Source organism: Cynocephalus volans, chromosome 14 (assembly GCF_027409185.1).
Source record: "Cynocephalus volans isolate mCynVol1 chromosome 14, mCynVol1.pri, whole genome shotgun sequence".
In the NCBI taxonomy this organism is placed as follows: Eukaryota; Metazoa; Chordata; class Mammalia; order Dermoptera; family Cynocephalidae; genus Cynocephalus; species Cynocephalus volans.
Window position 1 is genome coordinate 50,588,912 of NC_084473.1, and position 16,335 is coordinate 50,605,246.

The 16,335-nt window shown below is 37.5% G+C and overlaps 1 protein-coding gene across 3 annotated transcripts in view; it reads right to left on the bottom strand.

Moving 5' to 3' along the window:
- Positions 1–4,909: 4,909 nt before the first annotated feature.
- PSME4 (proteasome activator subunit 4) overlaps positions 4,910–16,335 on the bottom strand; it is an 86,664-nt gene continuing 75,238 nt past the window's right edge. For all 3 annotated transcript variants that reach the window (XM_063077580.1, XM_063077583.1, XM_063077581.1), the window contains exons 42-47: positions 13,757–13,885; positions 12,697–12,852; positions 9,368–9,530; positions 7,822–7,955; positions 6,991–7,129; positions 4,910–6,434 (exon numbers count right to left, since the gene is read on the bottom strand). In XM_063077580.1, coding sequence (XP_062933650.1) covers positions 6,995–7,129; positions 7,822–7,955; positions 9,368–9,530; positions 12,697–12,852; positions 13,757–13,885 — 717 coding nt within the window. In that variant the 3' untranslated portion in view covers positions 4,910–6,434; positions 6,991–6,994. The remainder of the gene's footprint in view (positions 6,435–6,990; positions 7,130–7,821; positions 7,956–9,367; positions 9,531–12,696; positions 12,853–13,756; positions 13,886–16,335) is intronic.

Sequence of the window (16,335 nt, forward strand, 5' to 3'; positions counted from 1 at the left end):
AGAAGATTTTGGCAGAGAAACTTTTGGAGCAATAAAGGGTACCAGGGAGAAACTAAACCCAGGTTTTGGTACCAACTCCTGGAACTTTAAGAGAGAGGCTGAGATCATAATTTAAAATGAAGTTATGATGGCAGAAATATACAACAGTGACTTGGAGAGGGGAGTAAATTAAAACCTACTTGTTACTCCTCGGTAGTAAATAAGTGTTACCACAGTTATTCTCCATGCAAGCATACAAGCTACTCTTTATCTCTGGGACCATACCTAGGTCCTGAAAGATGTGACAAAAGTCATAAAATCAGAAAGATTTTAAGTTGGAACACCAGTCTTAAGTATGCATATTAGCCACAATAAGACAAAATGAATTCACATGCATCTTGTTACAACTGAGGAGGGACACTGAAGTAAGTAGTAAAAAAGGAATAGGAAATGAAAATTTATTGTACAGTGGCAATGATTTCTCAACACGTGCGAAGAGCCTCTATTAATCTAGTGAGCTGTTTCAATTATTAGCAAATATTAAAACATTTTATATGAGCTTTTACAAGGCAATTCGTGACCTGGATTTTTCCAATCCATTTATTTCCTCATGATGCCTTGATTTCCTCCAGGGCAGGCACTTTCAGAGCCTTACCTTCACAGAGAGCAAGGAAAACGTCAGGGAGGTTAGCTGACTCACCTGAGGTCACTAATCAAATTTCAAAGCCCTGGCTCTTGGCTCTTTCTAGTTGAACTACTCATACCTCTTGAGGCCCGGAGCAGCTGCAGCCCAGGGGTGGGGTAGGGAAGACCCGGGCCATTTGATGGGAGGGGTGGGAGGCCGTGGAGCCGGCCTGCTTGAGGACAGAGTGGGAAGGGTTCAGCCAGGGAGTGGAGTGGGAGACTAGCGGGAGAGACGTCGACCCCTGGGCAGGCACTGGCCGTGGTTCCCCAAAGTAAAGAGTCCTCCTTACTAGACTAGCCTGGGAAGCCTGTAAAGGAATCGGCAGAGGGTTGGGGGGTGAGGGCTCAGCCTGGGCGGGGGCAGTGAGTGGGGGATCCACAGGCCCGGCAGAGCCTGGGAGCCGGCAAGGTCGGGCGAGACGGCCTCCCCGCAGGCCGCGCCAGGAGCGCAGGTGCGCGGCGGCGGGCCTGGCCCAGCACGGCGGCGGGCCTGGCCCAGCACGGCGGCGCTCCGCGCTAACCCGCCAGCCTCCCCGGCCCGGTGAGGCCGTGCTCCTCCAGGGGCCCGCGGCCTCTCACCTGCCGGGTGGCCGCAGCGCCGCGCCCCCTCCTCCACCTCGTAGGCCGGACCCCATGATGCAGGGCTGGAAGCATCGTCGCCATCGCCGCCGCCTCCGCGCATCCCAGGAGCCGCGGCGAGACGCGGGCGCGGAGGCGCAGTCACGGAGACGGAGGGCGCCGCCCCTCGCCGGCCACTGATGCCCGGCGTCCCGCCTGGCCCTCGGCGCCTCCTTGCGGGCCTCCTGGGGCGGTCCCCGCGCCGCCGAGAGCCGCTTGAGCCGCAACGCAACTCAGGCTCGCCGACTTGGCGAGCGAAATGGGTAAAAAGGAGGGGGAAAGTACGGGCACCGGGGGCCCGCAGCGACCCGGGGAGGCCTTTGCCTTAGAGGATGGAGACCGTGGGAGGGGGCGAGGTGCCAGGTCCTCATCTCAGAAGCCCCCCTGGGCCTCTTAGCGCCCACCTCCTTCCATTCCGTCCTTGTGTTTTCCAGCCGGCCTGCCTAGCCCCTCGATAGGCTGCAGAGAATATTTTTCCGCCTAGTTTAAATTGGCGTCGTCGTCCAGTTTGAACTTTCCGATACAGAATTTATAGCAAACCAATTTTAACTTTATCTAAGGTCTCTTAAGGTATTAGTGAACTTACTGAGGGAACTCAGCAAGGAGAATACTGACTAGGAAGTAAATGCAAAGTAAAAATAAACTACCCATGCAAATATAATAACCAAGCCAAGATATCATGGATATTAAATTATTATTTAATAGTGTGTTGAATGTAATAAAAAAAATCTAGAAAAGCAATAGTGCAATGTACACAGCCAGGCTAATTTTAGTCTCCGGTCATCAAGTAACATTCCTAAGTATGTTTGCCATTATGGGTACGAAATAAAACCAAACTCACCATTTTCATACCTGACTGATTAGGGTCTTACTACTTTTCTAACCTCCTCAGGAATGCTATTTAGAAATAGAGAATGCTATTTGAATGCCTTTTCCTTCACCCTGGTACCTGAAAACCTGGAAGTTAATTCTGTTCAGGTGAAATAATGAGAATGTTGCTACTGCCGTCTCCGTTTTGGCTAAGTTTATCTTTTTAAACAGAACTACCAACAAGTACCAAAGAATTTGATTTATGCATAAAATTTCTCTTTCCCAGTTTCCTGTGCTTTCACCAAGAAATAAAACAAGAGGGCTGGATCTGTTCAGAAATAACCAAACAAATTAAAGAAATTAACAGAAATTTCTGTGCTCAAAGAAATTTTTCCAGTTAATTTCCACATAAATCATACTCCACTCCTCAGCCATTTGCAATGTAGCAGTTCTAATATACATTGTCAATGGTGACCTTGGGTCCTAGAAACAGTCAACAGAAAAAGACCCATTAGCATTTAGAGTGAAATTCTGACCAAAATTATATGCCTCTTCATATAAATTAGCTACTGCATAAGTAATTGCCAGCTCACTTCCAGGCATTTGGCATGAAGGGAGGAGATTACAATAGGTTTGGACTGAATTGTGGCCATCAGCATTACACCTATGGGAGAAATGACCTCATACTTAAAAAAGAAAAATTACAAGTTATAAAGGATTCTAGAGATTTAGAAGAGAAACTAGGACCTACTACAGTTCCAGGACTAGTTACCATCATTTAGCAAGGCTAATACTATTGTCTACAAAATCCACCAAGCTAATTGGAAAAAAAAAAAAACTGTAATCAGTCAAAAAAATGCAAAATCAAGAAATAATCAAGTGGGGCTGACTATAAATACATTAAAACACGAATGAGCTATCAATGTGCAGTGAAACCAGCATTCTAATACACACTACCATTGCATTATAAATTATTGTGTGCAATTTGAGGAAAACATATGTCAGAGATATTAAAATGTCGGGGTTTTTTGTTTTGGTTTGGTTTTTTTGGTGGCTGGGCTGTACAGGGATCCAAACCCTTGACCTCGGGTTTACCAACATAGAGCTGTAATCAAAGGGATCTAAGCAGACAGCCATTGTTTCGATTCTTGACCTAAAAATCCCACTCCTTGGAATCGCTCCAACAAAAGAAAAAAAGTTTTAAAACACAAAGGTATGAAAATGTGAATTATGGGCTGGCCAGTTAGCTTACTTGGTTAGAGTGTGATGCTGAAAATACCAAGGTCAAGGGTTGGGATCCTAGTACCGGCCAGCCACCAAAGAAAAGGAAAGATGTGCACTGCAGTGTAATTTGTAATAGAGAAACTGAAAACGACCTTGATGTTCAATGAAGGGAATACTCAAAATCAGTTAGGATATATTAAGAGAAAAGTCCACAAAAGTAATTATGAAGACCATGTAGAAAAAGTTAATGGAAGCATTAACTTTCAATAAGTTCAATAAAACAAAATTACTTGTCCTTTCTGGCCACACTAATCACCAAAACTGATCAGCAACTTCAAGAACTTCGCAATGCCAAGTATTTCAAATATTTGAAAACAGCTTTCTCATTACTACACCTACTTTATTACTTAATTACTGCATTTAAATTTTCAGTCATTCACATTAAGAGAAAAGGTGAGTAAATTTTCCTCCTAAATTTTGAAACACAATTTGCAAAGCCTTTATTTTTAAAAGGGCCCATTTAGAAACTAACGATTTATTAGATCTTACAACCTCAAAGATATACATGAGGTTTTCTCCTCCCCTCTTACACACCCTCATAGAAACCTAAGCCCTCTCAACAGTGACTTCCAAACACTGGTCTGCCCCTCCCTTCCTCCCCAGCAAATGTGTCTCTTTTAACATGGGTCCTGCTCTATCCTTCTCCATCCTTTTTAATGCACCATACATTTTAATCTTAGACTCTTTATCTTAGACAACACTAGCCATCTAACTCTTTTCTCTCCCTCTCATTCCAGAGGCCACTGGTAGAAAATTGAATGAAGTAACTCACAGCATTATCTGACTGGAGAAATATCAAGGTAATAAGCAACTTCCAAACATGGCATCAGTCACCTGGGGAGCATGACAGGCACTCGGATTAAGGTACTCTGTTTTTAGGTCTAGAGTGGGACTTGGGAGTCTTCACCAGTGGTTCTCAATCCTGGCTGCACAACTGAATCTTCATGGAGCTTTTAAAAGATGCTAATACCTGAGCCCTACCCAGAGAAATTTCAATTGAGGAACACAGTGGGCAGCCCCAGCATCTTATATATTTTTTTAAAATTTCCACTTAAGAACCATTGCTAGGGCAGCTTAGTTAGAAAAAGTTTAACTATTCCAAGTGTGGTCTCAGGACCAGGCATTGATTTCATAAGCTGCGATCAATGAATTAGAATGTACATTTTAAAACAAAATCCCTTCATGATTCTTAGGCACATCAATTTGAGAATCAATCACCTAGGTCAGGGCTGTCCAACAGAATTTTCTGTAATGATAGAAAAGTTCATCTGTGCTATTCAATATGGTAACCACTAGCCACATGTGGCTAATGAGCACTTGAAATGTGCCTAGTGAAAATGAATTTTTAATTTAATTAAATGTAAAGAGTTGCATGTGACTAGCAGCTACTGTACTGGACAGGGCAGATCTAGATAATGCATTTTGGTCAGAAGGCATGAATTTACAGATCCAAATCTATGGCTACAAAAGGAATCCACAAGAGTCACTGCCTACAGAACTGTCTTCTCTTCTTAATGAAGACAAAAGGCAGGTGTTAAAAACAATCCATTTATTGGGTTTTAAACTAGTTACACAATTGAAATAATCAGTTTGGCACAATTCTATACAGGGATTACACCTGTGTATGCTGACACTTAAATACTGTACCAGGACCACCACTGTGCTTAGGTCTGTATTGAGTCATTCAGCAGGTAGATACTAAAAAATATACTATAGTGTTCCTCTAAGGAAGACTGTACAGGGTGTGTTGCAAGAAGACATTCACGAATTCGTGAACTGTTTCAACCTAGAAGATACCTTGCACTCTATAAACTTGTCACAGGCAAACAAGTGTTGTTAGCATTTAGAGATGCACACGAAAAAGTTACATAAAAATTCAGACATTCTAATGATAAATGAACTAAAAAAAACCCTACACCTCAGCTTTTGTAACATGAAAAGATAAAGAAAATAACTTAAAAAACACACAAAAATGGCATTCAATGAGTACAAAAGCCCAAAATCACTATAATAAAGAGCTACATGTGAATCTTTACAAATTAATTACACAATGGTATTGTGTAAAAGGCTTCATCTGTACAAAGTCTTGCCAATGCTATCCTGACAGTTTATACAATCTTTTACATCTATGTAACATATTAAACAGGTCAATTAAATATCAATCCTTATTAGTCTCTCAACAATTCTGCCGGCAAAAATTTAAAAAAAAAAAAAAAGAACAAAAGAAAGAAAGACAAAAAAAAATTACAGAGTTTCCACAAACACAGCAGTCTTCCATTTAGGTGAAGTGTAACAGTTTTCAAAGAGGATCAAAACAATATTTGTAAAGAATACAGGTAAAAACCAACCAGTCAGGGTTTTCATTGTTCCTGTTTATTTTCAAAATCACATGTTGTATACACACACAGCAATCAATCAAAAATTTATTCACTGAACCCCTAATTTTTCAGCAACTGGCTCTCCATTCAGCACCAAAAACTCCAGTCCGTGGGAAGTGCGTGGACACAGACTTCATTTCTGTGTCATAGTCAAGCAATTCATCGGGTCATTGGTTAGGTTCAACTTGCCCTCTGTTCCTTCCCTCTCCATGGCTCTCCAGACCCAAGGCTCTCAAGATTTATGGCCCACAGTCCTACTACTATCTAAACCCAACAGCCATTTGGGAAGAATTCAAAATAACTTGAGATGCATGAAATGACAGGACCTGTGTTACAGATGAGTATTCTCCATTCCAAGTAAACTGTTTCTTAGTGAGTTCTTTAGACTCTGTTTGGATGCCATGATCATACTGGGTAATTATTTCTAGTCTGAGACTTTGACTTTTCAGATGCCTCAAAGAAAAAGTGATCAATATTCTGGAAACACTTCTGGACAAGTTAGGAAATCAAATGGCAGCTAAGAACCTGTGGAACACAGAGTAATGAAACCAAACACAGAAACCACCAAAATGATGAGAGCTCAACAGAGGCAGAGTTTTAAAACCTGCAGAGAGCCACCACAGATGGTACCTGAGGATCTGGAATTTTTGATGAAAAGAGCCCGAAGTGAAGATTAGTCATCTGGATCAGGGAGGAAAAAAATTTCAATTAGGTAACAGGGCATCCAACTCTAAAAGTCCAATAAATGAAATTTTCTTTATTCTCTCTATCCCAGAAGAAAAGCTTCTGGGTCCTTCCTCTTTAATAGAGAATGGGTAATAAGTACTTAAGAATCCTGATAAAATGTTCTCACAACCGTGTAGAATCCAGAGTCCTCAGGGCAACCCAAAATGTTCAGGCCCCACTCAGGAGGCAACTAAGAGTAGGACTTCTCTTCTTTTACCTATTTCCAGACTACTTTAGACTACTCATTTATATAAAAGTCCGAAAGCAGTTACATCAATTCTCTGCTTAATATCTGAAGCAGAGAGGCATAGAAAACTCTCTAAAAACTTATTTCTACTGGCGATAGCAAAATATATGTATAAAAAACAAACACCCCTTCCCCCTTCATGTAAACAGTGACATCTAAGAATGTCAGCAAAAAGAAAAAACTTATACACACTTCTTTGTCACCAAACCAATGACATTTGCCTGAATATGTCACTTCCTTAAATTCAGAACTTTGCTGACTTACCCTTCTATGCATAATAGCACGGTGACACAAGGAGATCAGTGAGAACGAGCAGTTGGTCATCAGTGAATTGCTGTTTGTGTTCTTGCCAGTTATCATGGTGTGTCCTTCGGAAATTGGATAAGGTCTTTTTTACAGTCATCTGTAGAGTAGGCAACCCATACATTTTAACCTCTCTGAACAACCAGGGTTATGTTTAAGACGCCTTTAGCTAAATAACAATTCCTCTAGACTTTAGATCTTACACATTACCAGTGCTATGAAACCAACAAGCCAATCTTACTTCCCCAAATCAAAAAACCTTCTGTGGAATTACTGGCTTTACTTAAGGACAAACCACTGGAACTTATGCCACATTATTAAACCAGTTTGAATACGCACTCACATCTATTTACAAAGGTGAGAAGGACAAAACTATTGGTCTAAGATGTTTGACTTAGAAACATGGGTGTTCACTACTAAATAATATCATCATAATTTTGTTTAATATTAGCTGCCATTGAGATACTTCCCAGATATACAATGCTAGAAAATAGAAGCACAAAATTTAACTATCCCGAAAATATTGACAATACTTTATTTCCACTGGACTAGAAGGAACAGAAGCTACATACCAGCAATTCACTTGCTACCAAAAGATCTCAAATATATAAGGGAACAAGGTCCCTGAAAGATTTTAATAATTATTGGTTAGTAAACTTGGCCCTGGTAAAGCCAGTAACTTTATCAAATCAGAAAGTTCAGAGTGTGTAGGAAATTACTGGTATAAATGGATGCTTACAAATCCTCACTGATATTGTATATGCAAAGAAACTAACAAGGAAGAAATTGTACCTCAATAGGCTGAGGATCATTCAGATGTGCACTGAGATTCATAAGGAGCTGGGGCATCCAAGTAGGAACATCGTAAGGACTAGAAAGAACACATGCACCAAGTCCTAGAACCCCAGCATGCCGTTTGACCAACTCTGCAAAGAAAACAGCAATATATGTGCAAATATTTACAGGTTTCTAATGTACTTGCTACAGTGAAATAAAACTAGTTTCAATTATGCTAGCTGTTTTCAATGGGTGAATTTCTACGCTGGAAATCAATCCACATGTATACACATCAAAAACTTGTTTTTGAGGCTGAACTAAAAATAACCCAGCATTTAAGAATTTGTCAAGACGTCCTATAGCTGCCCTCAATGACAGCATAATTGTACCTCGGCCAGAAATGTGTCATGTTCGTTAAAACTAACATAGGTGTGGCTTTTCCGATCATTCATATGCAAAAGTGCAATTCCTGATCCTAAATCTCCAAAGTTAGGCAGTGTTTTTCTGGATGTGACTACCCCTACAAAGAGTGCATCGGTTCATTAGATATACAAGCCACGTATAAAGAATACCTGTATTTCTCAAAACAGAGAACTGAATGTGTCTGTGTTCTAAATATGCTTTCAAATTCTTATTGTTTATCAATAAAGGTGTGTGTATGCACGTGTTTTTAAGTGCATTATATACGTATACATGAAACATGGAGGAAAGGAGAATTGAAGGTAAGAAAATGAGAATTTGAAGTAGTCAAAATTGTAAACAAACCATTTGGTATAACAAAGACCTAAAAATACTTTGGCACTTAACTATTAAAAAATGCAGTTCTCAAGCAAAGAAACTAGAATGTACACTGGTATTTCATTAGAATTGGCTATTTCCTACTTACTTATAATTTTCCCATGTATTTTCTGTTATTTTGTGATTTTAGATAGCAGTGACAAGATCAGATGCTTCTTTGTAATCATGTTTTAAATGTGACAGTGATCAGATCTTATTCTAGTCTTTATCTTATCTATATTCGATTGAAAGCTCCTATAACGACTCTTCTGACACTCTCACCGAATGACTAGTGAAGTACTGAATATTCCCCTCTCCAAATAAAAGCAAGGCTTATTTTCTTTACATATAGTTTTTTCTCTTAGCACACCCACAAATAAGTTTTGTACTCTGAAAAACATATTTTACAGATCCCCATACCAGCCAGCTGCCAAAATAAACCCAAAACAAAAAACCAAAACAAAAGAAAAACCCAATTGTATTTTACATCCTGCAAAATAACTAATTCTGGATAGCTCTCTAAAAGAAGCTATTTTGGGTGGGGTGTAGACTTGATTTAATATAATACTTGTATGTAGCAATGTACAGATTCTTTTGTACCTGTCTCAATTTTAGCTTTTACATTTTACATCCTGCCTTCCATATGCAAAATTCCTCAAAAGTAGAGACAATTTTTCCCAGTATCTAGCACAGACCTGGGCATATAAAAGTACTCAATAAATATTTGTTGAGTAAGCCTGGTTAATTCCCAAAGAATATGGGCGTTTTCTACCCACAATGTTACCTGCAGAAGGAATGGTATCTCCTACGGAACCAGGGTCTCGCTTTCTTTTCTTAGGCAGTTTTGTTTTGCAAAGTTGCTCAAAATGAATCTGCATAGGACTGTCCATGGTAAGGAAGTTACACTGTAACAGACCACTTAAGGTTGTAGCAGCCATTTCTCGAACCTGTAGAGATAATCATTCCTTTAAGAACTGAGATCCTAAGTCTGAGGGAATAAGGGAGGATGGGGGGGTGTGTGGGAACTGCAGTGGGAACCTTCCCTGAAATTGTATACAAATGCTGTGTATGCTCTTTGGCAGAGATTTCATCAGATTCTCAAAGGGTCTGTGGCCTCAAAATGGATAAAAGTTAATACATTAGGTTTACAGAGGTAAATACTTGATTATTCTATGCAAAGTTAAATTTCCCCATAAATTATCTTCCCCATTGATAATTCCCATCAGGACTATAACTGTAAAAGCATTCACATCTCTTAAAGCCATTGCTATAGCTGTTTTTGTTGGTAATAATGGCACAGGACAATCAATTTCTACAACTGGCATACATTGCAGAGATTTATATCCAGTCTACTGATTATGAATTTTCCAGGCTCTTGTCAGACTACAAACAGTTCATACAAGTATTAAATGAAGAGCATATAACCATTTCAAACTGGAATAGGAACTCAAGTTTTGGGAAGACCAAAAAACAAACAAACAAAAAAAACCCACCCAACAATAATAAAAAGGCATCATCTCATAAAAATCATTCAAAAACTTTTTGCTTAATATTAGTAAAGGTATACAATAATAATTTGAAAAAACAAATGTTTTTGGTCTGTATTCCTTCATAAAGCTTTTTAAGTAATTTTTAGGGGGCTGACCAGTTAGGTCAGTTGGTCAGAACACAACCTTATAACCCCAAGATCAGGGTTCAGTTCCCCATACTGGCTGACCACCAAAAAATAAAATAAGTTTTTGTCATTACAGTCTTTTGGGTACATAACATTTTCCTTGCTACTTCCATTGCACTATTTTTTTTTTTTTTTGTCGGCTGACTGACAAGGACCTTGGTGTTATCAGTACCATGCTCTAACCAACTGAGCTAACCAGTTCACCTTTTCACTACACAATAATATGAAATGTATTATAAAATATTTTACTAAATACTTGGTTGCATTATTTCCTACAAAACTTGTATACCATGACTTATTTTTATACTTAACTATTTTTTTTTTTTTTTTTTTTTTTAAAAGATGACTGGTAAGGGGATCTTAACCCTTGACTTGGTGTGGTCAGCACCACGCTCACCCAGTGAGCGAACCGGCCATCCGTATATGGGATCCGAACCCGGGGCCTTGGTGTTTTTAGCACCGCACTCTCCCGAGTGAGCCACGGGCCGGCCCATATACTTAACTATTAATTAGAATATTTTCAACTGCTCATTTCTATGCTACAAAACATTCTTAACTCATGCAACTTTTTTCATATTGCAGTGTTTTGTTTTGTTTTTTACTGGATGATTGTTACACAGTATATTTTCTTAGGATAGATTACAAAAATTGGGATTATTAAATCTGAAGGTATGAACAATTTTTACTGTTAATTTCATGGCTATTAGTTGCTTGTCAAAAAGCTAGTGCTAACATACTTAAATATAGACTACTAGTTATACCTTACCAACACTGGTTATCATTATTACATACTTTTTGGTTTTTGGGGGTTGGGGGGGACACTAAGAGTAGATGAAAATGCCTCATTGTTTTAAGTTTGCATTTCTCTAGTCATTTAGAAATTTGACCTTTCATTGTTTGCAGCTTGTACTGTCTTTATCCATATACATCATTATACTACCGCCACTACTCCACAAAGCTTTAATGATTTTCTTAAGCTACAATGTTTTTCTCTAGTCTGAAGTTTGATCATTTAAACTGCTAAATTTCTAATATTCTCCTAGTCAGATTTGTCCATGTTTTGATGTGACGTCTATTAACTTAAAGTCTTAGAAAGTCATCTCTGTTTGAGGTTCATATATTCAGTTTTCTTAGCTAAGTAAATATGCTATCTCTCCACTTCTAAAAATATTCCTTTAAATCCTGTAAGGTTCTCTTTAAATAAAAAGTTCTCATTCAGATTATTACAAGGTTTTTTTTTTCAATACTATCATGAATAGTATTTTGCTAATTATTACTGCTATTCAGTGTCAAATGTTGCTTTAAAAAATGATGGTTTAAATAATTGTCATGGTTATGTTTATATAACAGCTGTGTTTAAGCATATTATATGGAAGAAAATATAAAAATAATCTATAAAAATGTTCTAAAAGAAACTCCCGAAAACTCAAGAAACAGTGACTTTTGAGATATCCACCTTTCCACTTCCATTCCTTTAGCTTAGTTAAAAAAAAATTTTACAAGAAATGTTTTAAATTATAGATCACTGTAAATATTGTAATTGAAGCTCTTAAATGTTGTTATAATCAACCTGTGAGTACGCTAGGGACTAGTCAACACCTTCTCCCAGAACACCTCATTAGGGAGGTGGAGAAGTTTCCATTCCCAGTTTCCTATGGATAAATCTGTATTTAGTGCTCTCAAATAAATACATAAAATACTAGAAGTACTCCACTACATGGAAAAACTATAAGGTTGTAAAATGGGTAAACTTTTCAAAAAATTTGATCTATGTTTTCTTTCCCTAAGGTCAATTTTAAAAGTTACATCTTATTCCATATTTACTGCAACATGCTTTTCTTACATTAGGCTATTTGAACTAACAGATTATCTTTTGGTACAAAATATTAATGTAACCACAAAAGTTAATTTTTAATTTAAAATTAAAATTAATAATTTTAATTTCTCTACCAAAGAAAAACTATAAAAGGACAGCAATCCTATCTTAAGTCTACTAGACAGTAGCATCTATGCATGGATTTTCACTCTCTTCAAATTGCCTTCACTCACAGTTCCATTAGTCCCTTAAAATTCAGTAAGATAACTGGGGTAATTATCACCCCAAATTTCATATATAAAAAACCTTGGGTTCACAAATGTAATTTGTCCAACTGCAAAGATAAAATAGAATATGAACATGCCCAATGTTTTTTTCCATTCATACTATAGGAAATCATAATTAGAGACAGCAAAACTATTTACACAGGGTTATATTACAATTAAACAGTTACTTTTAATAATTTATATTTTAATAAAATACATCTTATCTGTGTTACAAATACTTCTTCAAAGGGGGGCTATGACGTGCTTGCTTCGGCAGCACATATACAAAGGGGGGCTATGACTGTTTCTTTAAGTTGACTAAATTTTGGTTTGTTGTAACTTAAATTAAATTTTACCTCTAGCTGTTCATCCTCCAAAAGACTTATAACCAGCCACCTGATATCTTTAACTGCATCTTCATTGTTTAGGAAAATAAAGAGGTTATAAAATACCATGGTCTGGAGGTAGGTCAGTACTGTGTATCTTGCATGCCAAGAACTGCTTCTTGCTGTCTGTGAATGAGAAGTACAAATGATGAATACCGTACTGATAAGAACATGAGATCAGAGAGCAACACTACACACAGATAATGTAATATTCTAACTGAATTCTACTTTCACAGGTATAGTCAGAGCAAGTTCATTTTATATTTCTTTCTAAATAAAAGGGTGAACAAGCTGTTTCAGGTAAAGTTATTTAGAATGTATGATGACTGAGAGTAAGGGGAAAGGAACACAAAGGTAAAAGCCAATTGTAGAAGAGAGAACTATTCATGATTAATGACTCTTCCCCACGGATTAGACATTATTTTATTTTACTTTTGGTAGTGGCAGGTAGGGTCTTGAAAGCAAATAAGAGTACTAACTACTCAATTCCACTACAAACAAATGCCATTTTAGGCTGTTATATTTTGCAGTAGTAATCAAATTTAAAATCTGAAAACTATGGGAATATGTCCATTTTTATATTGTTTACCATGTGTATGACCTGCATAAAGTTAAGCATACAATACTAACAATGCAGCCAGAAAATACACAATCATTATAGATCTCTCTAGCATAAACTAGGAAAGAGAAGTGAATAAAATAAGGGGAAATAGTAAAAGGGAATCATCATCCCCTTCCCTTATAAACACTTTGTATCCAAGGCAACTCAATAATTAGCTCTTTGCATATATACATAATTTTACGCTTGAGTGACTTGCCCAAGGTCACAGAAGTTGGTGGCAGAGCCAGGTTCAGAATCTAGGTCTGTTTCTTTGGTCAATACACATGTCTTCTCTTATACTAAAAGAAAATTCAAAATGAAAACAAAAATCAGGTACTGTGGGCACTGCAGCTGACTTTGTGAAATTCTTAGAAAGGTAAACCAAAATCCTAACCAAAAGATGTAAATATTGTAGATATGTGTTCTTACTTGTTTTAGCACCTTAAGTACCAAAGGCACTTGATGAGGGTAAAGCAGCCCCTGAGACATCAGTGATAAACACAACTTTGCATCTCTTTTCAGTTCATCATAGTTGTTGTCATTTTCTACTGGAGCAATCTAGAGAATTTAAAAAAAAAAAAAAAATTAAAAAATAACTGGCAACAGGTACAAAGACATCCTAAATGAAAGAAATCACATTTTTACTTTTAACAATGTCTGTGGAAAATTTCAAGCATATACAAAACTAGAGAATAGTATAATGAACCCCCATTAGCCAATCACCTCTTCAACAATGACAAACTCATGGATAATCTTTTATTTCATGCCTTACTCCCCCCCTCTGGCTCCCCTTCTCTCAGCTAAATTATTTGAAGCACATTCCAGGCATATCGCACCCATAAACATTTTTTAATGTTACCTGTAAAAGGTTTCTTAAAAAAAAAATCATGACATCATCACACACAAAACCTCATTATGGTTACAATATAAAATTTCAGTACTGCTCAACTTTCCCCAATTACCACACTATGTGTTAATACAATTTGTTTTTTTGGAATCAGGTTCAACATAATGACCACAGGTTGCATTTAGCTAGTATGTTTCTCAAATTTCTTTTCAATCTATAGATTCCCTCCACCCTTTTTTGTCAGCTGGCTGGTACAGGAATCTGAACGCTTGACCTTGGTGTTACAACACCACACTCTAACCAACTGAGCTTAACTGGCCAGCTCAAAATGTAGTATACTTTCTACATTTTGCTTTCTTCTTTTACTTGTTTATTTTACTTTCTGGCAGCTGCTGGGTATGGGGATCCAGACCCCTGACCTTGATGTTATAACACTGTGCTTAATCAACCCCCCTTCTCTTTTAAAACTCCTGGCTATATGTTTTTTAATGAGGGGGGAAAACCCTGGGGTTCACTGTTTTGTACTTTCCACTGTGATCCTCCCTGATTGCACACCTGTGGTGGTACTCCTTGGCCCCAGTAAGTCCTGTAAATTGGCCATTAAATCTAAAGATTTGATTTTATTAAAGTTCGGTTGTTTGGGCACAACGTAAGTAGTATTATGTATTTCCTTCACTGATATTTAGTTTTCTCTTGCCATGATGATCATTACAAAAACAAGAGTTTTACAAAACTGTGATAGTCATTCATTTTCCATTATCTAGAATACTTATATACAGAAAAGCTTTCCCTCATTCAGAATAATGATTTCCCTCCTGTCCTCCAAAAGTGAACACTAATTTTTTTAAAAGTATCATTATGAACTAATAAATTTCAACAAATTTGGTGGCTTTATGCACTGTAGTTGCTCTTCATTCTGGTGCTCATACTTCTTCTTTGACTAGTAGAAGTCTCCCCAGATTGGCTCCTGAGTCCTTTTAATACAACCACAGTGTCCTTGGTTTTTGGTATGACAAGATGTCTTAGGTTTATCCTATACATTTCTTGCTCCAGACCTGAAATCAGCCATTTCTCCAAGGGGCACTAGTTCTTTTTGCAGGAAATGATGTTAAGAAACCATAATCTGGGAACTAGGAATATTCATTGTTACTGAGTTGGTTAGTGTTTCTATGCTTTTTCACTGGACACAGCCAGGAAATAAGCATTTTTGAAGAGAAATAGATCATACTGATACTTTCAGTTCAAACTTAAGATTACTGGGATTTTATCTAACTGCTTGGATTTTTATATCTGTTAACTTCTCAGGCGAAAACTCTTGATTTCTATTGACAATTATTTATTTGCTCTTTATATATCCCACAAAGCTTGTATGACTTTCTGTGTTTTTGAAAGTCACTATACTACATTTATACTATCAACCAGATAAACAGTGAGGTTCATTTATTTCATTTTGCGTTTGCTTTTGCTTTTTTTCTTCAGGGATCTTTAAGATTTATATATAAATATATACATATTTCCTAGAGATTACTCCATAGCAATAGGAAAGACTCAAACTATAGGGTATCTAAACTACAGAGAAGTACTATAGTTTATTTAACCATACTCCCCTCCAGGTATTTTAATTATTTCCAGTCTTTTGCTTTTAAAATAGTGTTACAATAAATATCTTTGTGGACAAAGTATGTCTTTAGGATAGAAGTGCAGAAGTATATTGCTACCAGAAAGTAAATGAGTATGTGATTTTGCTAGACACCCCCCAAGTCTTTCTTTATTGCTTACTTCCTCAGAGACTCACCATTAGAGTATAGTTTCAGACATCTGGATTTTTGCCAGTAGAACAGGTAAAAAAAATTGCATCTCATATTTGGAAAAAAAAAAAAGATTTTTCTCTAAAATACCAAGAATTTTATCAACTTAGGTAAAATACTCAAAACTCAGTATTACCAAATTTCCTTGCATAGCGATAACAAATGGGAATCTGACCACGCCTTTATTGTGACAAAGACTCTCTCCTTGACCAAACTTTAGACAGACCCCTTCGAGCCCCCTTTCCTGCCAGGCCTCATCCCTGGGCTCTTCTTTGGCCTTCAGAATCCAGTTTTAGCAAGCCTCCTGCTAATGCAATTTAGAAAGAATCCCCCCGCCTTGATATCTGATCAAC